At 41.0% G+C, this 25,595-nt stretch overlaps 1 protein-coding gene across 2 annotated transcripts in view; it reads left to right on the top strand.

The window, feature by feature from the left end:
• srebf1 (sterol regulatory element binding transcription factor 1) overlaps positions 1-22,101 on the top strand; it is a 44,867-nt gene extending 22,766 nt beyond the window's left edge. For both annotated transcript variants that reach the window (XM_080206480.1, XM_080206481.1), the window contains exons 8-19: positions 2,361-2,553; positions 5,452-5,633; positions 6,699-6,960; positions 8,189-8,355; positions 10,198-10,366; positions 10,874-10,982; positions 12,097-12,206; positions 12,702-12,834; positions 13,971-14,133; positions 16,630-16,815; positions 20,752-20,866; positions 21,507-22,101. In XM_080206480.1, the coding sequence (XP_080062606.1) occupies positions 2,361-2,553; positions 5,452-5,633; positions 6,699-6,960; positions 8,189-8,355; positions 10,198-10,366; positions 10,874-10,982; positions 12,097-12,206; positions 12,702-12,834; positions 13,971-14,133; positions 16,630-16,815; positions 20,752-20,866; positions 21,507-21,727 (2,010 nt within the window). In that variant the 3' untranslated portion in view covers positions 21,728-22,101. The remainder of the gene's footprint in view (positions 1-2,360; positions 2,554-5,451; positions 5,634-6,698; positions 6,961-8,188; positions 8,356-10,197; positions 10,367-10,873; positions 10,983-12,096; positions 12,207-12,701; positions 12,835-13,970; positions 14,134-16,629; positions 16,816-20,751; positions 20,867-21,506) is intronic.
• The last annotated feature ends 3,494 nt before the right edge of the window (positions 22,102-25,595 follow it).

Genomic DNA, 25,595 nt, shown 5'->3' with positions numbered 1-25,595 from the left:
AAAAGACAGTAGGACTAGGGGGCACAGCCTCAAGATAAAGGGGAGGCGGTTTAGAACGGAGTTGAGGAGGAACTTCTTCACTCAAAGGGTGGTGAATCTCTGGAATTCTCTGCCCGTTGAAGTGGTGGAGGCTGCCTCGCTAAATATTTTTAAGAAGCGGGTTGATGGGTTCTTGATAAGAGAGGGGATTAAGGGTTATGGGGAGAGGGCGGGAAAGTGGAACTGAGCCACAACAGATCAGCCATGATCTTATTGAATGGCGGGGCAGGCTCGAAGGGCTAGATGGCCTACTCCTGCTCCTATTTCTTAGGTTCCTTTTGAGCTATAAGAACATAAGTGTTAGATGCCTTCAAAACTAGTCTCACTTTCCTGTAGTGAATCAATGTACTTTTGCTACTTCTGGCAGCCCATCCAGTACCTTAATTGACAAGAAACAAAACTTCCTCCTAAAGAATCCCAAATACTCTGCTGGTCAGAAAATACAGTAAAAATCCATTGAGCCCACGTCATTATGGTAAAGGGAGAAGGGCTAGAACTAGTCCTGCTTAATCTATAATACCACAGTGATTTTCCAAAACAGCTATGGTTTGGTTATAGCATTTAGGTTTCTGAGTCAGAGGCATATGGGTTCAAGCCTCATTGCAGTGTCTGGCATGTAATCTGTCCAAACTGAGATCTGCCAGTTCAGTGCAGAACTGGACGTGTGCTTTTTTTCTTGGATGTGCTTATTTTGCATTATTTAGGTAACAGGGCTGACTCTGATCAGGTGGGATCTAAATAATCTCACGGCATTATTCGAAGAAAAGCAGGGACATTCAGGCCCACGTTTATTCCTCAATCAATATAATCAAAAGAAAATTGTCACTTGCTAGTACAGAACTTGAATATTGCTGAAGAGAGAGACATATCACCAAAATTTTTCATCTTATCAGGACAAAAACAAGAATGCCAAATTTCAAACTATCACAACAATTTATAATACAGGGGAAAACAGTACTGATTTGCCAAAGTGCATCATGGAGAAAGCAGTGGGGAACTATAGGCTTCCCATGCTTCTGGGTAATTAAAAAAAATGGTGCGAGGCTTGAAACATTTCTTCCAGAATATGGAAATTAATCAGTGCAAAGATGATGGGCTGAATGACCTTCTTCTGCACTGCAACAATTCTGTGAACTTGTGATATATTTCATTGATGTTTCTGGGACTTAGTGGTGAACAAAATGCCTGCAGCATTTGACTACATAACAGCAGTGACTACACTTCAAAAGTAATTCATTGGCTGTGAAACGCTTTGGGATCTCTGAGGGGATGTGCAAAATTCTGTCGAGATGAGAGAATGTCTGCTCAGAGTCTGACTTAAAAGGCCTGAGAACAGACCAACAGCATCCTGTCAACTGGTAGTGAATACTATAATCATGATCTCTTTAGATGGTTGTTATAGCTAGAGAGTACTTTTTTGTGCCATTGTTCAGCCATCTTGGGCATTGTGCGAAATTGTATAACCATTTTGATTCATTTATTCAGAGGCTATTGGAAAACTTGGCTCTTTCAAAAGCCAAGAAATATGAACTATTTTAGTCAGTTTATTCACAAAACAGTGATTATTTGCGTAGCTGTAAAGTATAAGCCTGACTACCTTGAACCTATACAACATGACATACAAATGTTACCAGGAAGGTACTGAACTGGTTAGTGACATAATGAATGTTCTTAATATTTTTTAGATATCTCTTCTTGCTGAGGGTTATTCTAAATTTGTCTGTACTGGCTAGCAGATCACAGCTGATTAATGAAAATGGATGATATTTCTAGTTTGCTTGATAACTTTTGGGATTTGGGACTATTTGTATTGGAGATTATCATAGAATTCCTACAGTGCAGAAGAGGCCATTTGGCCCATTGAGCCTGTGCTGACTCTCTGACAGAGCATCTTATCCAGGCCTCCACTCTATCCCCATAACTGCTCACATTTACCATGGCTAATCTATATCTTGGGCCATTAAGGGATAAGTTAGTGTGGCCGATTCACCTAACCCGCACATCTTTGGACTGTGAGAGGAAACAGAAACATGCAGAAGAAACCCATGCAGACAAGGGGAAAACGTGCAAACTCCAGACAGATAGTCATCCAAGGCCGGAATTGAAACCAGGTCCCTGAAGATGTGAGGCAATTATAATTGCATACAGCATGGTCCATTATAGTGTGGATTGTACAGGGTCTGTGGAATATGGGAGTTTAATAATCAAAAGACCTTTTCTTGCTCTGAACTTTTATCTTGGAATGCTATCTTGATAGTGTGCATCAGAGAAATTTAGTCTGATTTGCATTTTGAACTGACAGTGCAACCTATTGACCCTAGGTGTCCGTTAAACAAGAGCAGCCACTGCCAACCAGTGTTGGCATGTTGGATCGATCCAGGATGGTGCTGTGTACCTTTATGTTCCTTTGCCTTTCCTTTAACCCTCTGGCATTCTTGATGGACATCAGTAATTCTGTGGAGGGTCAAGAATATCACGGGGCTGGCAGAAGCATGTTGGGGATTTCTACAGAAGGTAGGTATCTAAATGAGAAAATGAAGTAATGAAAATATGAAAGGATCTATTCCGAGGTTTTGTACAGTTTCACAGTCTAAGCTTGCATGTTTTTGAAAAAAATGGCCAGGCAAAGCAGCAAAGTTCAAATAGAACCTGTGGATCCAAACGCAAGCCGTAAAATGAGAAATTGGTGGTCTTGTTATATTCAGAGCTATGGCTAATTTGCAGTACAGTATCTGAGAAAACACACACTTGCATCTGAATCAAAGCAGTAAATATGGTTTGTGTGTGTGGGTATTTATTTTGGAATCAAGCTGACAATAATTTGTACCTCACCTTACAAAGTAAACTTCCTGAACTAAAGGTGCTGAGATTCCATTTAACTCAGAAATGGGAAGACAAGTGAATGTGAGGCCAGATGTGCTGGGAATATGAGTGAAAAATTAGATGAATGAAGTCAGTGAGTGGTTCCAGATGCACCAAACAGGGATTTTTAAGAGATCATAGGGGACAGTTGGAGATCAAGTTGTACCCAGAATCATCTACAATCCCACTTCCAGTAGGTAAGATAAACAGTTCGTCTCTATATTGTTAATCAGCTGTGGCTTTGCATACTCTATCTTGGGACTATGTTTTCTGAAAACTATTTTAGAGAAGCTGTGAACACTGACCATTTTGAGGTCTGTCTGATCTGATGTCTGTTCTACTTGCCTTATAAATAGCCTCATCAAAAAGGAAACCATGTAATTAGTGTTAGAACAATTTGTTTTTGGCAGTGGAATTCCTCCAGCCAAGACACAGCATCATAAATAGAATGGCTTCTCTCAACATCTCCAATCAGACAAGGCCCCAAAATTGTCTTGGTGATTGTTAAACCTATCCGAGGATATCGCTGCAGGAATTCCCCCGGTAGTGTCCTCAACCCAACCATCTTCAGCTGCTTTGTCAATGACGATCTCTCCATCATAAAGGTCATAAGTGGGGATGTTCGCCAGTGATTGCATGATTTTCGGCATCATTCATTACTCCTCACATACTGAAGCAGTCCACTTGCAGCTTCTCTTGGACTGACTGATAGGTGGCAAGTAACGCTCATGCCACACAAGTGCAAGGCAGTGACCATCTCCAACTAGAGAGAAGCTAACCGTCATAACATTCCTCACTATCACTGTTAACCAGAAACTGAAGTAGACAAGCTATATAAATACTGTGGCCACAAGAGAAAGTGAGAGGTAAGAATTCTGCGACTAGTAACTTGCCTTCTGACTCCCCAAAGCCTGTCCACCATCTACAAGACACAAGTCAGAAGTGTGATGGAATACTCTACACTTGCCTGGCTTAGTGTGGCTCCGACAACACTAAATAAATTTGATGACATCCAGGACCAAGTAGTCTGCTGCTTTGGCAGCCCATCCGTCAGCTTAAGTATTTACACCTTCCACCACCAGCGCACAAGATGCACAGAAGCAATTTCCTGTAGCTCCTTCAGCATCACCCTCCAAACCTGTGACTGCTATCATCTAGAAGGACAAGAGCAGCAGATATTTAGGGACATCACCATCTGCAAGTTCCCCTCAGAATCACACATCATCCTGATTTGAAACTATATTGCCATTCCTTCACTGTCACTGGAGGAAAATCTTGGAACTTCCTTCCATACAGCACTGTGGGTGTACCTACACAATGTGGACTGCAGTAATTCGAGAAGGGAGCTCACCACCAACTTCTCCATAATAATTAGGATTGGGCAATAAATGCTGGCCTACCCAGCATGGTCTGCATCCATGAAAGAATAAATTTTAAATGAAATGTAGGTGAAGAACCTGCACAGTTACGAATACAGCACTGATATGAGGCTTGTATTTTGCTTTGGTGGCTGTTTATTTCTGGAGATTGTAAGAAAATAAATAGAGAGCTATATGTATCCAAGGGAACATTTCTAAATAAAGGAATTACACACATATGAACATGCAAATTAGAAGTAGGAGTAAGGGCATTCAGTCCATCGAGCCTGCTCCGCCACTCATTAAGATCATGGCTGATCTGAATGTGGCCATAACTCTTCCCATCTATCCCTTACATCCGTTGACTCTTGTCAATCAAGAATTAATCTAACTTCGTTGATTATGTCTCCACTGCCCTCAAGAGAAGAACATTCCTCTTGAGAGAAAATTTCTCCTAGTCTCCTTCTTAAACAGAAGGGCCCTTATTTTTAATTGTGTCCTCTTGTTCTAGTTGCTCACAAGGGAAGCTTCCCCTCAGCTCCAACCTGTCCAGTCTTTTCAGGATCCTATATTGATAAATTTTATTATTGTCATATGTATTAGCATATAGTGAGAAGTATTGTTTCTTGAGCACTATACAAACAAAGCATACTGTTCATAGAGAAGGAAATGAGAGAGTGCAGAATGTAGTGCTGTAGTCAGAGCTAGGGTATAACGAAAGATCATATTAATGCAAGGTTCAAAAGCTGATGGCAGCAGGGAAGAAGCTATTCTTGTGTTGGTTGGTATGTGACCTCAGACTTGAGTTTCAATAAGTTCAACTATCATTCTGAACTACAATGGAAACAATCTGTTCAACCTTTCTTCATAAGATGACCCCTTCATCCCTGGAATCAGTTGAGTGAACTTCTCTGAACTGCTTCAATGCAATTGTATCCTTCCTTAAGTAAAGAGATCAAGACTGTACACAGTATTCAGGATGTGGTTTTACCAACTGGAGCAAAACTATTTTTATATTCCATCCCCTTTACAATAAAGAAAGTGATGGGATACATTCTCCTTCATCAAAGCAGTTGCTTTATTCGGCTAAATGATCCTTTGTTTTGTTGTTGAGTGACTCCTTATGTTACTACTCTTGGAAGTAACCTCACTGCCCAGCAAATCATTTTTTCTGTTCTTTTCTTTCTGGCAGACACCTTGAGCTGGTTTGGTTGGATCTGGCCAACATTGATCCTCTGGTTAATTAATGGGCTAATTGTCCTGCTCATATTTGTTAAGATCTTTGTGTACGGTGAACCCGTTACTCGGCTGCACTCAGAATCATCTGTCTTGTTTTGGAGGCATCGCAAGCAGGCTGATCTGGACCTGGCAAGGGTAAGAATGATTTACTCTGGATAAATAATTTTGGTTTAATATGACCTTTTCTGGTGAAACCGCTTAATCACAGTGTACAGATTTGGCATTGACTAAACGCAGCACTACTTTCTTTTCTCCGGAGCAAGGTTGTGATTTTTAGTTAAATTCACAATATTGACATATGTCAAAAAGAATAATGTTTTCAAGTGTGGTTCTCCAAAGCTCCACACCAAGGTAATCCTGCTATTCCCATTTGCTTTATTAGGTTATTGGCCTTGCTCCAACATACAGCTTTATCATTGCTTAATTGCCACCAGCAGTTTAATGAAGAATGGTTGTCTTGAATCATTTCCCAAATTTTCAGCAGATACTTTTGCTCTATGGATGCACATCAGACCAAACACATAGCCTGTGATGGCAATAGTATCTCTCTCCTACACTGTGGCTTTAGGCAGATCTGAGGAAATTTGTGGGCATTATATAAACTTGATATGCTAATCATGTATTCCTATCCATATTTTGCTTCAAAAGAACTCAATATGTTGCTTTCATTAGAAGCATTCCTTATCCAAGGATTCGTGACTCGTAGATAACTCCTATGCAGTTGCAAACTTCATTGTGATTGCTCATCTATTTTGTTGTGTTTTCTAAAGTCGCTAAGGTTGATTGCCTTTATGTTTAAGTCGCAATGTAAAGTAAGTGCAGTTAGCTGTTTCATATATCACCCAGTAAGAAAGGTTTAAAAGTTGCAACAGTGAGCCTCTGCACCTCTAGTTTGCAGAGAGAAAATCAGCTCTCCTTTCTGCTCCTGATTGCAGTGCAGAGTTTCATGTGCTGGAAAGGGTGTGTACAAGTTCTGCATGAGGCTTGAATCCACCACTGCCATGATCCCATCGATAGGTGACTAGCCTGCATACTAGATGTATTTGCTCAACTGTGAGGAATGTTTATTCCAGCATCTGTGAAACTGCGGGTCAGTGGAGATGAGGAGAAAATTATAGATTTTCTTCTTCAAAGGGGAAAGTTAATGTTTTGCAATCTCAATGGAAAGTATGTTTTCCTCATTTATTTTCTTTTTATCAGGGAGATTTTGCTCAAGCTTCCCAGAACCTCTGGACCTGTTTGAAGGCGTTGGGGCGCCCTTTGCCAACATCTAACTTGGACTTTGCCTGCAGCCTGATGTGGAATGTCATCCGGCACATCCTACAGCGGCTGTGGGTCGGCCGCTGGTTTGCAGCAAGGGCTGGAGGCTTCAGGCAGAACAAGGAACTGAAGGATGACATGAGGAAGAGCACCCGGGATGCAGCGCTGGTCTATCACAAGCTGCAGCAGCTCCATATGACCGGTGTGTGTTCTCTGTCAAATTGAAAGCCTTTTGAAGCAGCAATGTTTGCATCTTGTGCACTGTAATAAAAAAAAAAGTGTTGCTCTTGGTTAGTCTGTGCAATTCGTGTTGCAATCAGTTAACAACCAGACAGCTTCAGTAGTTCAGCACAACACGAGAGAGTGGAATTGACAACTAGTTTGCTTCACTTTGTGCTGCATCCATTCACAAAGGTTTTAGATAACGTCCACATTAGTTGGGTAATAGCACTATTCCAGCACCACAGAGTCCTGAAGGAACAATGATACAAACTGTCTCCTGATGTTGGTGGCACTAGAAAAGGTTGCAAGGTAATCTAAAATTCCTCCTCCTCCTCCTCCTCCTCCTCCTCCTCCTCCTCCTCCTCCTTTTTGTAGTGAAGCTACCCTGGATTGCAATAGAATTGATTCTATAATTGCTGTCGTTGGAATCACTGGGCAGGAGGGATATGCCTACATCTGGTCTGATAGTTCAGTGGGTTGATGAAGTATCAAGTGTGTTGTTAAATTGCAAAGGATGAAAATATCAGCCTGGGTACGGTTCTTGGTGGATGTATCCCCAGTGTTGGAGAGGCCAAGATCAAGTTCACTCAAAGATAAATAGCCTGTTAGGGCTCACTCACTTGCACCTAGAATGAGTGAATGTATCAGAGCACTTTGTCGAACCATGCCCCAAACATGAACTACTTTCTTTAAGAGTCGAGAAATAAAATTCTTTGATCAATTTACAATGAAACTATATTAACTGATAGCCTGTAGAGGGTTACAAAATTTCGAAAGGGATAATGATGTCCATGTTGCAACAGTAATTTTCACTGTTTAAAAAAAGTGGAACATAGCCACATGGCTAAAGCATAGCTGGGACAAGGGCGTAATTCATTTAAGTGAGTTTTTGCCATTGAAAAGATGAATTACGAATGGATTATCTGCTCCCTTTCCATATGTAACAGCAGAGTCTAAAGAAGCAAGTGATTGCCAGCTACTATTGGCTGTATTGGTCAGAGATGAGGTGACTGAAGCAGACTGATGATTAGCCTCCAGAGTAAAGCATTGTATTGGAGGGCCTGTCTGATCACCCTGGCCCATCTGCCTAAATTACACTGGAACTTGTTTTTTTTATTTGTGATCTCTTTTAGTTGTTCCTTCTGTACTACTTCATTCACAAACATAGATATCTTATTGATGGCTGTTTTCTCCCCTATAATTCATAGGCAAACTGGGTGGTAGCCACTTGTCTGCAATTAACATGGCTCTGAGTGCAGTGAACCTTGCTGAATGTGCAGGAGATACTGTCTCTGTTGCTACCATGGCAGAGATGTATGTGGCAGCAGCAATCCGGATCAAAACCAGCTTGCACAGGAGACTTCACTTCATGACGGTGAGTAAATAATAATTGTGTTTTTCTTGTCTCTAAAGCAAGCCTGTTGGGATTGAAATAAAGGTTTATGTTGGGGGAGTAAAATCCCAGGCTTGATTCCCATTAGTTAGCTGGATTGAGGGAGGAAACTCTGGCCTAGATGGAAGGGAACACCAGCCACAGTTCCTGTATACGTATGCGTGTATGTATGCATGTCAGACCTACCTTCCAACGGAGCGCTGAAGAAGGGGAGGTGGGAAAAGCTGCATTATGGAAGATCTGTAGTGAGGGAATGCTATTATTTACTATTCATAATCTTTCTTAAAATGCTGTAGTTAAATGTGATATTCGGCTGAATATTAGGTACTTACCTCAATGACAATGCAAGAAAAGACCCAGTGATCTTTCTGTGGCTAATGTATTTTTTTTAAAGGTTCCAGCCAAACTTAGCCTACCTTTTTTCTTTCAAATGCTAAACAACCTGCAAGTGGCATTTAAAAAAATGTGTAATGGAATCCAGAATGCAGAATATGGATATGACAACTCAAGTTTAAATCAGTATCACTACTCAAAATGCTTGCCACATATACATATGCACATGCAGCCACTGCACTTCAGATTAATCCATTCAAAGTGGAATGTTTTGAACAGGAATGATGTGACACATGGGTTCTCCTACATGCACTGCAAAGCAGCGAATGTGAAGAAAGTATGAGCTACAGTTGGAGAATAGCAGTAGAGCAACAAATCGGGAAAATAAACCAAAATGCTAGCAAGGAAGCATGAATAACCTTGTCTTCGTCCATCAGATACAGCTGTCAGTGCATGTGTACACTTCACAACGTGGATTGTGATGGTGGAGGTTCTATTCTATTTGCAGAGTAATGGTTGAGATTTCCTATCTATTAGTTAATATTTCTGACAAGCATTGTGGGTTTTCTGTTAAAAGTAGAAGCTCTTATTTTTCCATGATATCTATTTAATGTTTTAGAAGACGTTTATGTTAATTATCTGCCATTCTGTCAGGTGCACAGCCGTTTCTTCCTCGCCACAACCCCATTTGTTAAGTAAGTGACGGAGAGACTTGATTCCAGACCCTAACCAATCCTGATCAATGGATAAATGCCATGGGACTTAAAAGGTGGAGTAAGGATGCCTATCTAATTCCACTCTTCTGAACATGTTTCCCAATTCCTCCCCTCTGCTCTGGGTCTCCCTGGCTGCTCCAGCTTTCCCTGGCTGATGTTAGGAACTTAGCAGTAGGTGAGAAATTTAGCAAAGATATCGTTCTGCTTTTCAAAAAGTGGTTCTGTGACAGGAATGCAGCAAATGGTTCCCTGTAGAGTCCTTCAGTAAACTGTTAAAGAAATAATCATAATTACAAAGAGATTGGAAGGTTTCACTCCTCATTAAATGCTTCCTGCTGGTTTAGTGTTGTGAAGTCTAATATGGAGAGATATATTTGGTACACAACAGTTTCTTGTGTAGCTCAACACTTCAAATTTTCTTGTGTCCCCATTTCGGACACTGACCCCTAATGGGCTGTGCACTTCTAAAGACACAAACATTTAATGAATCAGCCCAAATAGGAAGTGCCGAGAGGCTACTCCATGGGGTGGTGAAGCAGCACTTGGCAGCTCTCAGCTATTGTATTCAAATAAAGTCACCTTGCAGTTGATTTTACTGGATGGTGATCAGGAGAGAGAAGCTTGATTTTTTTTTCCCTCTTGTCACTGTCTGGCAGAAACCAGCTAACTCAGCATTTTATTCAAACTTAACTGGTGTTGAGGGACATTATCTTCTGTTTTGCTGATTAATTATTCTTACCGTTATTTAAAGTTTGTATTTACCATTCCATTGCAGCGCTTCTTCCTGAGCAGTGCCAGACAAATCTGCCTGTCCCAAAGTGGTACCATACCTCCTGCAATGAAGTGGCTGTGCCACCCTCTAGGCCATAGATTCTTTGTTGACGAAGACTGGATTGTAAAAAGCAGTCCTAAAGACAGCATTTACAGTATTGCTGGAAACTCAGGTAATCCTTTTGTTAACTAAAAACAGAAAATGCTGGAAATACTCAAATCAGGCAGTATCTTTGCAGAGGGAGAGACAGGAGTTAATGTTTCTGATCTAACCTTGCACCAGGCTTCATAGATGCTGCCTGGCCTGCTTAATAAATCCAGCATTTTGTGTTTTATAAAACACACTGATATCATGTTTAATTTGGTATCAAAGACAAGAAAGGAACATCAGAATTAAAACTGTTAAAGAAGTGAGGACAAATATTAAGCTCTGGAAATGTTAGATTTGAATTAGTAACAACAGCAATCATACAGTGCCATTAACCTACAGAATAACCCAAAGCCCGTTGTAGAGAAAATATAATACAAAAGGAATTACTGTCTGGGGGACGGTGATTACAAAGGGTGATTGAAGGTTCTGTCCATGATGAGCAAAAGTTTGCTACTGACAATCCTTTGAAGTATCAGCCATTGGTTATTGTGTTCTTAAATGTGAAAAGTTATTTATTTTTCTCTTCTAGTTGATCCGTTGGCTCAGGTGACTCAGGCTTTCCGTGAGCATCTGCTGGAGAAAGCATTGTATTGCATTGCCAAACCAGAGAACAGCAAGCCGGTGACGGGGGAGGGAGGGTGAGCAACCTTATGTAATTTTTTTTCAATGTGCATCTCATTAATCTCTTATATTTAATAAGCTGCAGTAGAGTTTAGTAAATGGATTTATGGCCAAATTGCCTATCAATGTGCATTGATTTAGCCCATGCATGGGGAATGGACAAGGTAGCAGAGAGCTGCTAGCAGTATTGGAACTATTTACTAAACAAAGTCAGTGCCTTCGTACATCTGCTGGGAGGTTGAGTACCTGGACACCTCCATAGGAGTGTTCCTAACCTTGGGGTGCAGAGGCCTATTCTAGTCCTCTTTATCTGCCTTATCAGTCTAGCTGAGATCAGCAAATTCAACGCAGCAATTCCTGTTCACTGTGGCTTAACTCCCATTTCTCTAACTGCTGAGATATGGGGGAGGTTTGTACCTCCAAGTAAACATTGTCTGTTTTATGTCTGTACATTCTGTTTCATTTTGGTATAAACCCTTTTGGAGTTTTGCTGTCAGAGTTTGAATCTTGTTGCAGATACAATATGGACACTGAGACTTTGTAGCATGTGCAGGCAAAGAAAAGGATGTTGTCATCTTGTCCACTTAGTCAGGGAGACAATAAATAACAGATAGTAATACGCTGGTTTAGTGATGTGAAATTCCTTGTACCCATTAGATAATTGCAATGTTGCTAAGGGTTATACAGTGGTATTAACACTGCTGCCTCATGGGCATGTGTTTAATTTCGGTCTTGGGTGACTGTGTGGAGTTTGCACATTCTCCCTGTGTCTGCATGGGTCTCCTCCTGGTACTCCAATTTCCTCCCACCTCCAAAGATATGCAGGTTGGATGGATTGGACATGCTAAATTGCCCTTCAGTGGCTAAAGATTTATAGATTGGGTAGATTAGCCATGGCAAATGGGCAGGGTGGGCCTAGGCAAGGTGCTCTTTCGGGTACTCGGTGCAGACTTGATGGGCTGAATCGCCTCCCTCTGCACTGTAGGGATTCTAAGATTCTGATCTACTCGGTTTTATATATATCTATGTCAAATCTTTGTTACCCAGTAATATAATCTTGTGTATATTAAGGTAAATGTTATTGCAAAATACAGAAAGATGTTTATCGTTTTCTCCCCAACTCTGTCACAGTGAATTCTCAGATGCTCTCGAATACTTACAGCTACTGAACGACTGCTCTGATGCTGCTGCAATTACAACGCAGACCTGTGCTATCAGCTCCAGCATGACAACTGTCACAGGTCAGACTACACACCTTCTAAATCATATGTTGCATCTTTGAATGTCACCAGACTGATTAAAATTCCATTTCACCTCGTGCAGTACCAAACCATACGCGTCAGGATAGTGTCATTCCAGTTACACTGCTGCTTTGTCTGACAGGCTGTGGCTCATGTGTGAATCTGGATGGTTAGTATTAGCAGCCTCTTTAACATTGAACAGCACCAAAGCCTGTGCCTCATCTTGGCCTTGCGCATAGCCTGTACATGTTACATCTTCCAGCGGGAGAAGGCATTGGACAATGCTTGAATTTATTTTCTGGCCACATTCCAAGACTGTGTATTGATGACAGTTGTTGCATCCCTGCTATTGCTGGCCTGAGATTAGATAACTCCATGCAGAATTATATTAAACCATGGTATCCTTTGGTTTCTATGGCATAGTGCCACACCACACCAGATTCTGCTGTGCTGGTTGTGAATGATTTTAATGCTGTTTCTTCATTGCATGTGTAGGCACCGATCCAGTAGCTAAGTGGTGGGCTTCCATGATTGTTGTTGCTATCAACTGGCTGCAGGGTGATGATGAGGCAGCAGAACGACTTTACCCAGTGGTGGAATATATGCCGAAGACCCTGCATTCGACAGAGTGAGTGTCACTGCCTAAAATCTCTCCATATAATTCTTCTTAAATTACATCCACCCTAATGATCTTAAAGCATGTTGTTTTAACTAAGGGTATTACTAAGTAAGCTAAACTGATGCATTTAATGCTTCACTGTCCCACAAGTTTAAAGATCTAGGCCCCGAAATGGGTCCGATTCAGCTCAAACTATGCTGCACCAAAGGCACTTAATTAAGTTTGTATATTGAAACCTGTAGTACTAGGTTTCTACCACCGAGTGGATCTCCAACATTATAGCTGTAGAAATGTCCTCACGTGTCAGAAATTCACTATTATTGAGTGGAATTGCCTGTTCTCTCAAATTAGTTGAGAGTGGGAAGAAAATACTCACCCATGATCTGTTTGGAATATGGACTAACTTCTAGCAAATCATCACCAGATTTACAATTAAACTGCCAACCAACAATGATAATTATCTTTAAAACTGCTTCTGTTTCATTCTTGAAGCCACTTGATAACTATATGGACATTTTTGTTCAATATATTAGTTGTCCAGCTTTATAACACAAGATATACCATGGTATAAATGGAGAAAGGAAATTTATTGATTGCAATTATTTCCCACACAATTAGAAACCACCATTTCACTCCTGGGACTGTCATCTTATTTGTGTAGCTAAGTTTCCTTTCAAAGTTTTTGCACTTGCAGTCCATTAATGCTGTCGCTTTCACAAGGGACACTTGCGTCCTTTTAAATGACTAAACCAGTGGTTGAAATAAAAGGGGCAGACTCCATTTCCTAGCAACTGGAGCACATCACATTAGAGAATCTTATTTTAACTTGATTTGTTAAGTTTTCTTTGAAAGCTTTACATTTTTTTCATTAGTTTATTACTGGTGTCCCTTTCAAAAGTGGGATATGTATCACCTTTTAATTGACGAAGGCCCTAATTGACTGCAGATGAGATAGCAACCATCATGTTAATCTTGTCCAAGGCATGTAGCTAGTAACTGTGTATATACTGTGTACTTTTCATAGGTTAGCCACTCAAGCTGGACAGACATATATTGTGCTACCTCCAGTATGCACCCATCTGCATTATTAGTCACTGGCTCCTTTGGAGAATGTTGCCTGATTCTTAAGTGCTAATATCTTGCAGGAGCCAGTTGCCAAAAGCAGCATTGTTTGCATTCAAGGGCATTCGTGCCATGCTGAGTAAACAGGACAGCAGTCAGATGAGCCTTGTGCACTGTGAGAAAGCCAGTGGATACCTGAGGGACAGTCTAAATATGGCATCTCCCAGCAGCAACAGTATCGACAAGGTAAGGATAGTCTTGGAATCTTGGTGTGCTTGACGTAGGTGATTACGATAACGACGGAAAAATTTCTAATATTTACATTCTTCATTCTGATGAACAGAAAAAATATGAGGTAGAACCTTGTTGTATCTTTTCTGTATGCTACCTAACATCCTCTTGACATTGTGATATACTTACCAATTTTCTCTTTAATTAACACCTCAACCCAAAAAATAAACTGATTTCTTCAAGCAACCTAATAAATGATTAACATTTTTGTTTTTTTTAAAGTGTTATTCATTGGGAGTTATTTGGAATAAGCTGCCTTCTACCTGTCTGTATATACTTTTCCCTGTACAGGCTGCTACCAAGCTGGCTGCCAAGTAGTATTGGAGATTGCTTACGTGTGACTCAGCATAGCAATCTTCCCTCCTTCCTGCTGGTAGATACTGTAACCTTTAAACAGCTTACAGTTGTCATGAGAGAGTGAGTGTTCTTTGTCTACTGATGAGTTTAGGCAGGAAAGTGTTAAAGAATATTTAGTGTGGGAGTAGTGCAGCGTAACACATTTATTCCGAAATATCTTGTGCAATTTTTTGTAAAGCTGTCTTCACTTTCCTCTGAAGTATTTCTGCAGTCTGTATGATTAGAACACATTTTATCTGAGTTTGGATGGAACAAAGACATTGGACAGGAAAAGGGGGAGGAAATTGAATCTCAACAGGAGATGTCTGCCTAGAAATATTGATGCAGTATATCCATGCCACCCAGGAACTGAGGTTCTGTGCTTTCTGAAGCCATGCCAGGATGCCTATAGTAAGCCAGAAATGCCGTGACAGCCACAAGAGCACTCCATTGGAAATGAAGTCTCTTAATTCAATGTTTGTAGATAACTGCCTTTCCATTCCCCTCCTTTCCCATCCTCAGTTTAATGTTTTTGTTGCAACTAAACATTATCTGGGCTCAAATAAAAATTCTGACAGAGATTCAAGAGGCAGTGTGTTTTATATATAGGATGAGGAAGCTCGGCAGTTGCTTGCATTCATTGGAATATAGTATGCTTTGGATTCTATTTTTGTATATTTGGAGTCAGTGGTTTTCAGGCAAGTGTGTTGTTCAACTTTCCGATGTGCCATGTGCTATTTTTTTCTGGCTAAAGATCCTGGCATATGCTGAATTTGATTCCACAGGTACTTTTGCCTTCTTAATGCATAGCCCAGGTGTAAGCAAAGACAAGTAGCAACAGGCTGTTCAAGTATAGTGGGACGTCACAATACACCTCTCATCCTGTCCTCACCATGACATCCATACATATAACCAGCAGAGAATATGATCAAAGTTGAACATAGCACCACACCTCCCTGCCCCCACCCCCAACCAAATGCTTTTGCAGCTCAGATCAGCTAACTTGGCCAGAGTATGAACCTGAGACTTTGCTAATCCATAGAGCTCAATACTGAACGGATGGTTATGGTTCCTTTCAGTTCATCTGAAGTGTGGGAGAGGGAAGTAAGTTTTGTTTTAAATACTTCCACTTGTATTGCTGTCTGTTGGAATGTAATCCAGATCAACTGTGCTTTTTCCACTGACTAGGAAAAGCTCTGCCCCTTAGGATAGAAAGTAACTATAAACACGAGAGAATCAAAATGGCCGAGGTGTGCAGTCAAAACCAGTAGACATTTACAATCACATTTATGTATCTTGCATTCTGTGGTAATAATGCAGCTTTCTTCCTCCCAAATATTTTGAACAAAGGGAGAGAGAAGGAAAACGCCAAGATGTAGAATCCATTTAACAATGGTCAAAATGCTCAGTGCGTTTTATTTTGCTTCATCGATACACGACTGGATGATTGGCTGCAGCTGTGGTGCATTGTAGTTGCATTGCATGTGTCCTTGATGTGCAATGCACCTGCAATGCAATACAGAGCCAGACCCTGACACCTGTTCCACACAGCGTCTGAGAGGAAAAGCAGCAAACCTTAAATCTGGGCTGAACCGTGTGCGGTGATTGAGATGTATTGACTTGAGTGGTTTTCTTCTACAGTTATTAAGCGTGCTCTCTTTCTCTTTCTCTCTTCCACCCCCTCTGTTCACCCCATGAGCTTCTCTCTTCCTCCCAATCTCCCATCCTGTTAAAGTGTGTCTCTTTCTCTCTCTTTTACTATGTTCTTTCATCTCTTTTCTGTGCCCATTTTGTTGGTGATTGACTAACTGAAATAGCTTGCATGTGGAGAATTATAGCTGCAACTTTGTGTCCTCACTACCCTGTGATGTGCCCCTAACTCAACAGCTTCTTTGACCTGTTGGGCTTTGGGATCCTGCTGAAAATGGTCACATTCATTGACTAAAAGAAGTTTTGAGTAAAACAGCTGTAAACTAAAATGTTGCGCAAACATATGGCGCTGATTATCTAGGAACCATAACTAAATAATTACGGAGCATTAAGATAGTTTTGTTGCTTCGGATATCGGAGCTGCAAAGAGATTGTGTGACTGAGATTATTTATTCCCTTTTACAGGCAGTACAGCTCTTGCTGTGTGATCTATTGCTCATCACCAGAACGAGTATGTGGCAGCAACAGATCAACATGAGTCAACCTGTGAACTGCATGCACCAGGCATCCCCCTTAGAGCTGAGAGGCTTTCAGCAGGATCTTAGCAGCCTCAGGAAGCTGTCCCAGACTTTCAGACCGGCCCTCCGAAGAGTAAGTAGGTTTTGAGGTTGGGACTGGAGTGATTGATTTTTGAGGGGCTTTTGTAAATGAAAAGGAGTGGAGCTGGATTCTTTCATGCAGTTATGGACTGTGAGCAATGATTTTACACTGCATGAGTTAATGATCTTCGTTGTGGTAATTAGGAGAGAAATACTTGGTGAAAGTGAAATGTAGTGTAACACATTTATTCCGAAATATCTTGTGCAATTTTTTGTAAAGCTGCCTTCACTTTCCTCTGAAGTATTTCTGCAGTCTGTATGATTAGAACACATTTTATTTGAGTTTGGATGGAACAAAGACATTGGACAGGAAAAGGGGAGGAAATTGAATCTCAACAGGAGATGTCTGCCTAGAAATATTGATGCAGTATATCCATGCCACCCAGGAGCTGAGGTTCTGTGCTTTCTGAAGCCATGCCAGGATGCCTATAGTAAGCCAGAAATGCCGTGACAGCCACAAGAGCACTCCATTGGAAATGAAGTTTCTTAATTCAGTGTTTGTAGATAACTGCCTTTCCACTTATGGACTGGAGGAAATTCCACGGGAGAGGCATCCTAAGAAGCCTATTCCAGAGTACCAGTGGCAATGCTCAGTAGGTTAATGTCCCACTGGAAAGGAAAATATCTTGGTAACATTTCATTGAGAATGCTACATTGTCAAAGCTGCCATCTTCTGGATGAGATGTTAAACTGCGGCCTCATCTATCTGTTCAGGTTGATGTCAAAGGTGTTTTGACGGTGAAGGAGAGGGGAATTCTCCCAGTGTCCTGGCACACTCCTCTTTAAGCCAAAACAGCCATCTCTCATTTCCATTGCAGATTGTGAGATCTTGCTGTTCATAAAATTGCTATCAAATTTGTTTACCTTTGCTGAACAATAACTACATTTTGAAAGTAATGTAATATGAAATACTTAGAGGCTTTGAGATCAGCTCCTATTTATATAGCATCTTTAACAAAAGAAGACATACAACGTGCTTCACAGGAGCATTTTATAGCAAAATTTGAAACTGACCATATAAGGCTCAGACAGCCAACAACAGATCAGAGGTAGATTTTAAGGAGCTTCCTAAAGGAGAAAAGGGGCTGAGTGGTTTAGGGAGGGATTCCAGAGCTTAGGGCTGAGGAAAGTGGAGCAGTTAAAATTGGAGATGCTTGGAAGGCCAGAATTAAATGAGTGCAGATAGCTATGAGAATTGTGAAGTGGGTGAAGATTGCAAAAATGGGTTGGACAAGGCTGTGGAGGGATTTGAAAACAAAGATGCAGATCTAGTTGCTTGACGAGCAGATAATGTAGATCATTGCTCACAAGGGTGATAGGTGAATGAGATTTGGTGTGAGTAAAGACAAGGGAAGCAGAATTTATTAATGCACTCTTGTACGAAAGTAGAATGTGGGAAGCCAATCAGGAGTGCATTGGAATAGAAGTAACAGAGGCATAATTGAGGATTTGAACAGAAGATGAGCTGAGTCAGGAAATATTAGGGGTGGAACTGTTATGTGGTCACAAGCTCATCCTGGGGATGTATACAGCAAAGGTTGCAAACAGTTTTATTCAGCTTCAGACAGTTGTCAGGTAGTGAGATGGAGGCAGTGGTTAGGCCCATACCATCTGCTGGGAGGGAAGTATGTAAATAATGTTGAGGGAAAACTTGGCATCTCTTTTCTCTCTCGAACCCATTTTAAAAATTGAGCAAATTCCTTATTAAAAATAATTTTGTGCCTTAATACTCAAATATTTTCCATTATAGCAAAGACATAATTTCTAAAGAATTAACGAAATAATTCTGAAAATAGGTTGCCTTTTAAGGGAGCAGCAATGAAGACCTTCTGCACCAACTCTCTGAGCATTAACTTAGCCTCTTTCTCCTGCCTTTTTCCCCATGTCCCTGCATATTGTTTCTAGTAAAATAACTATCTAATGCCCACTAGGATGCTTTGGTTAAATCTGTTTCCACCACACTTCCAGGCAGTGCATTCCAAACCCAAACCACACACTATATGAAGAAAGTTTTTTTTTCACATCACATTTATTTCTTTTGCAAATCACGTCAAATCTGTGCACTCTTGTTCTTGATCCTTTTATGAGGGGAACAGTTTCTCCCTATCTATTCTGTCCAGCCCCCTCATGCTTTTGATCAAATCTCTTCTTAGCCTCCTTGTCTCCAAGGAGAATGGCCCCAACTTCTCCAATCTATTCTCATAACTAGGTTGAGGGAGCTAGGTCTCTTCTCCCTGGAGAGACGAAGGTTGAGAGGCGACCTGATAGAGGTTTATAAAATGTTGAGAGGAATAGATAGGGTGGATTCTCGGAGGCTATTTCCCAGTGCTGAAATGGTCGCTACGAGAGGACACAGGTTTAAGGTACTGGGAAGCAAGTACAGAGGAGATGTTAGGGGTAAGTTTTTCACTCAGAGGGTGGTGAGTGAGTGGAATCGGCTGCCGTCGGTGGTGGTAGAGGCAAACTCGCTGGGGTCTTTTAAAAGACTTCTGGATGAGTATGTGGGATCTAATGGGATTGGGAGTTACAGATAGTTCTATGGCTTGGTAGGTATAGATGTGATCGGCGCAACTTGAGGGCTGACGGGCCTGTTTGTGCTGTAGTGTTCTATGTTCTAACTGAATTTTCTCACCCCTGGATCAATGCTTGTAAACCTTTTCTGCACTCTCTCCAATGTGTTCACATCTTCCTCAAAGTGTGGTGCCCAGAACTGTCCACAATACTCCAGGTGAGGTCTAACTAGTGTCTTGTACAAGTGCTCTGGCTCTTGCACTCTGTAACAATAACTTTGATCTAACTATAAATTATAATTAAACTGAAGGAGCACTTGAATAAGACACTAGTTAGACCTCACCTGGAGTATTGTCTACAATGCTGGGCACCACACTTTAAGGAAGATGTGAACACATTGGAGAGAATGCAGAAAAGGTTTACAAGCATTGATCCAGGAATGAAAAACTTCAGTTATGAGAATAGATTGGAGAAGTTGGGGCCATTCTCCTTGGAGACAAGGAGGCTAAGAGGAGATTTTATAAAGGTATTCAAAAGCATGAGAGGGCTGGTCAGAGTAGATAGGGAGAAACTGTTCCTCTCGTAAAAGGATCAAGAACAAGAGGGCACAGATTTGAAGTGATTTGCAAAGGAAGCAAATGGTGATTAAACTGAATGTGAGTAGCAAACAATACTGTTGTTCTGGCAACCTCCCTTTACTACATTTCCCTTTTACAATTTGGTTGCTGTAGCTTGTCATTTTAAACCTGTCTTTGGCCTCTTAATTTGAATAACATTGCTTATTAATTGTATCTTGTGTGGAAGAAATCAGTCTGCAAACAAGGTCTAGAAAGACAGGGCAGGAATAGTTTGAGTAGACACTGCAGTATGGTCCCACCAAAGAAAAACCAAGATGAAAAAAAAGAAAAATTTGTATTATTTATACACTGCCTTTCAAACCATCTCAGGCTGTCTGAAAGTGGTTTTCAACCAGTTCGGCACTTGTTTTCTATAATGTTTTAAAGTAGGAAAGACAGCATCAATTTACACATACAAAACTCCTAGACAGTGATGTGCTAATGACCAGCTGCTTGTTTTAGTGAAGTCAGAACATCTGCTGTTCTCTGGATAATGCCTTGGAAATGTTTCATGTGGAATAGGAATCTGAAAAGCAGTACTTCTGACAACTGCAGAGTTCCTTCCTCTCTCAAATTATTTACTCGAGGAAGCTCTGCACTGAGATTTGCCGGAGGGGGAGTGGGGGGCTGCTAAAATCAAAAGTGGTGTTAGAAGTCATCATTTCAATCCAATGGTGAGACGAGGAGGCAAAAGGAAAGTTACCTGGAGCTGAGGAGGACCAGAATGGTGATGTTCAAAGGAGCGTGAGTTATAACAATTTGGACTAAAACATAATGTTTTAGTTTAATTTATTTTTCAGGTGTTTCTACACGAAGCAACAGCCAGGTTAATGGCAGGTGCCAGTCCAACCCGTACTCATCAGCTATTGGACCGCAGCCTCAGGAGGCGTGTCACAACCCCAGCACCCAAAGGCGGTAAGTAACAGTAATTAGAGAGCAGTCGTTCTGGGGTAATCTTCTGATACAATTTATTACAACTGTCTTCAAAAAAATTAATTTCCATCTTTGAAATCAGCAAACCATAAACAGATGAATGTTGGGGCTCAGAACAAAATATCATAAAACATGATTTTTTTTTGGGACTAGATATTGGGCCTCTTGAATTATTGGGCTATCAAATATTCAGAAATGGGTCTTAAGGGTGAGGGTCTCAGCATTTGCAGTCTGGGAATCTGTCTTCTTCACTCTTTGCCAGTCTGTACACTGCATCACAAATGTTTTTTAATGGGCGAGGTTGGACACAAATATTGGAAAATGTTGAAATATTGGGGTAGCACAGTTTCACTAGAGGTCCAGGTGGATGGTGACCAGTGGCAGGAAACCTTGCTGACTTCCCATTTTCTGTCTGTACTGTAGTTAAGAAACACCGAGGAAAATGAAATCCATTACTTCTGATGTTATCTAATTGGGCTTATAATGGGAATTGAAGGTGGAATTTTATTGCTCTCCCTGGCTCAGCAAAATGCATGGCTCATTTGTCTATCATGAAAACTTTATGATCTCCCACCAAGTTTGACTATTGGCTCAGTTCTGTACTTCCTTTTCTGTTTGACAGGTGAGGCTGAGACACACCCAGGTCGGCGGGAGCATGCCGAAGCTCTCCTGCTAGCATGTCGTTACTTGCCCCCGAGCTTCCTGTCAGCACCAGGCCAGCGTGTTGGCATGCTGGCTGAGGCAGCCCGCACACTGGAAAAGATTGGCGACAAACGGACTCTCCACGACTGCCAGCAAATGATCATGAAACTGGGAAGCGGCACCACAGTCACCACGAGTTGAAATGTTTCTATTTTGTTTTTAATTCCACCCCCCCCACCTCAGAAGCATTGTGACTGTATATAGAATGTGTGCATCCCCCAGGTGAAGCAGCACAGCCCTTTTTATTTCATATTAAAATAATGACTTGGTCAAAATAAAAATCATATTTTCATAGTTTAAAACTGTACATATAAAAATATTTATAATTTTTTTAAAAAGACAAGTTGGAATGCAGCAAATTCATTTTTGTAGAATTAAAAGCACTTGTCTCTAGAAGCTTAGCTTCCCTTGTAATACTGCACCAACAATAAAGCCATTCTGGGCTATATTCTGTGCAATATACTTTTATATGATTAAAGTAACACAAATGAAAGAATTAAATGAACAAAATATAACCTTGTGTTTTTTTTAAACTAAAATTTTGCAAGCACTTCCACAATTCTCTACAATTGCAAGCACTTCCACAATTTTTGTCACCTCCTTAAAAAATTCTACCAGATTCATTAGGCAAGACTTCCCCTTTACAAAGCTATGCTGCATATCCCTAATCAGATCACAACGCTCTAAGTGCTCATACATCCTATCCCTAAGAATCCTCTCCAGCAGCTTGCCGACTACTGACGTCAAACTCACTGGCCTATAGTTACTAGGGTTATCCCTCCTACCCTTTTTAAACAACAGTACCACGTTCGCTATCCTCCAGTCCTCTGGGACCTCACCTGTGTCCAAAGAAGAGACAAAGATTTGCGTCAGAGGCCCAGCAATTTCATCTGTCGCCTCCCTAAACAGCCTAGGATAAATGCCATCGGGCCCTGGAGATTTATCAGTTTTAATGCTACCTAAAAGCCCTAACACTTCTTCCTTTGTAATGGATAGTTCCTTCAATTGGTCTACAGCTCCCTCAAAGACTGTACCAGACATCAAGCCCCCTCTCCTTCGTGAATACCGACGCAAAGTATTCATTCAGGATCTCCCCCATTCTCTTGGGCTGTAAGCACAATTCCCCTTCTCTGTCCCTGAGATGACCGATTTTTCCCCAAGCCACCCTTTTGTTCTTAACATAGGAGTAAAACACCTTTGGATTTTCCTTAATCCTACCTGCCAAAGCTATTTCATGCCCCTTTTTGCCCTCCTAACTTCCCTTTTGAGACCCCTCCTACTGTCGCTGTATTCCTCCACCGCTCTCTCCATTCCCAATTACTTAGACCCAACATACACCTCTCGTTCCTTCCTGACCAAGTCCTCAACATCGCTAATAATCCACGGCTCTCTAATCCTACTTTTCCCATCCTTCCTCTTAACCGGCACATGCCTTTCCTGCATCCATTTCAGTTTTCCCTTGAAAGACTCCCACATGCCTAACATGGACTTGCCCTCCAACAGCCTCTCCCAGTCTGTATCCCTAAGCTCCTGCCTAATCCGGCTGTATCTAGCCTGCCCCCAATTTAGCACCCTCCTTTTAGGACAGCACTCATCTTTTTCCATTAGTATCTTAAAATAGACAGAGTTGTGATCACTGTTAGCCATGTGTTCACCTACTGCAACCTCAACCACCTGACCCGGCTCAGTGCCTAGAACTCATAAGCAATGAGCAGAGTTCATTGCTTGGGGAAATGCTATATTAGTGGAACTGCAGTCCTTTGGATGAGGTATTAAACTGAGGTTCTGTCTGGAGATACAATAAAGAAGATGTTAAATCACTATTTACAACATTATGACAACATTCTTACATGTGGTGGTCTCCTAGGTGGGCTATATGGCTACTGTGTTTTGGTTGCTTGGGGGGGGGGGGGGGGGGGGCGCGGGGGGCAGGGGGAGTGCAAAAATATATATCCTGTTGAAGACCTTATTTTTGCTACATATAGTCAAATAAGCTGTCTAATGTTAGGTCACTAAAAATCAGTTTGTAAGCCAAGGCAAAGTTGTGTTTGCTCCTCTTCAATTAAAATCATCTGTAACAGTTACCTCAGTGGAGCAATCTAGAGGAAAGACTGGTATGATGGGCCTAATTGCCTTCCATACTGTATCATTCTGCAATGATAGCCATCTGAATAGAAAATATTATTTTAACTTGTTATTTTAAAAGCAAAGGTTTATTTAATGTGGGCTTGAGAATACTGAATGTACTAGTCTCAAATTCCTGTCCCTTTTCACGATCTCAGCGTCCTGGCTTCTCTTAATTTTGAACAATGTCTATATAGTAATTCCCTTCAATATTTTGAAAAGTTGCATCATGTCTATCCTTAATTTACCTCTCTAAAGAAACTGGACAGAGCCTTTCTTCATTGCTGAATAATCAAATGCTACAACTGCCTTTGCTACTTCTCTTTAGCTCTTTTCTACATCTCCTCTATCTTTCTGTTCACATCCTTTTCAAGGGCTACAAAGAGTTAGTGCTACCCAAAATGCCTTGCAAGATTTATGTGCTCAAGGGAATGGAATAGCTGTGCTGTTGTTTTGGATTTTAATTTCAGTTGGGAACTGGTGTGCCATTTGTGCACTGATGTTTGCCACTGACAAAATGAAAGCGTCAGAAGAAACATGCTGCTGTTCACCACCATGTTCAATATAGCACAGCTATTACTGCTTCTGCTCTGCCAAGTTGGAACCTATTCTTCTGTTCTATTCCTTTAGCACTCCTTTCATCCCCAAGTACTTTACTATGGTGCCACTGGAGACAGCAGCCTCCCTTCAAAGTCTATTAGGACAATAGACTATTCCAAACCTATTCTCACTTGCACCCCGCACTCATACTCATTCATTCCCAACAGTAATCGCTGAATTGAAATCAAGGCAATTTGGAACATAAAGAAGCTCCATAAGCTGCTCCCACTATTCAAATAGAGCTCTCAGATGTGTACATCTGGAACAAAAAAGTTGCATACCTTTCCCTAGTAAAAATCCATTGATCTCCATCACAAATATTTAACTGATTTCTCCAACCAGCCTTTTGGGAGCTAAAACTTCAAACTTCCAATAAAAAGCAAGATTGTCTCTTGTACCAGTCTGTGCTATTCCTTAATCCAGCAACGCAAAACATACAGGAGAAAAGCAATTACAAATACCTGTTCAATTATCCCAGTAGGCTAGATTGCTTTTTATTCCTAAAAAGTGGCATTGCATTACAGGTACATGTACAGTACATTACATTACACATTGAAAGAAGGAGCTTAAAAGTTGTGGGTCTCTTTTCCGTAGATATCAGACTATCTAGACACCTCTGGTTCCATTAATTTGCAATAATCATCTTTTATCACACTTGGGTGCACTGATAATTGCAGGAAAAAAATAATTCCTCTTTTCACCTCTAGGGTTGACATAGGCAAGTGTCTCTATGGTGATGTCTGATGGCCTCCTTATGTTTGTTTATTGTTTAAAAAAAATTTACAAAAATTAATTTTGCAAACTCAAAATAATCAAACACTGCCAAATGTGATAAAGGGAATACTCACTGTGTCAGTCAATCTCCTGCAGTACTTTGGAGACACTGGAGTATCCCCCTTTTTCTACTGTATAAAATGAAACTTTAAAAAAAAACCCATGTCAAGGCAGTCAGCTGTGTCTTTGTTTCAAAACATATTTCATTACCTATTTTACCAAATTAGATTTTCCTCATCCATGAAGTTTTCCATTATCAATTAATAGCAGACTGCAGGTTGGTATCATTGCCCCATCCTCTTGAGTTCCCTTGCAAAAGACCCTGGATCCCACTGCGAAAGATTATCTACACAGCAACATTAAGACAATTGATGGTTTGGAGCTTAAATTATCAGTGTTTATACAGGCTTCTTGCAGTTCAGAAAAACTCAGAACCTATTAATATTTACCCGCCCCCCCCCCCCCCCCCCCCGCCCTTCCCCCACCAGCCCAGCCCCCAGGAAAGAAAATG

This window comes from Carcharhinus amblyrhynchos, chromosome 18 (genome assembly GCF_965287045.1).
Source record: "Carcharhinus amblyrhynchos chromosome 18, sCarAmb.v2.hapA, whole genome shotgun sequence".
Taxonomy (NCBI): Eukaryota; Metazoa; Chordata; class Chondrichthyes; order Carcharhiniformes; family Carcharhinidae; genus Carcharhinus; species Carcharhinus amblyrhynchos.
This window is presented reverse-complemented; position numbering and strand designations above follow the sequence as displayed.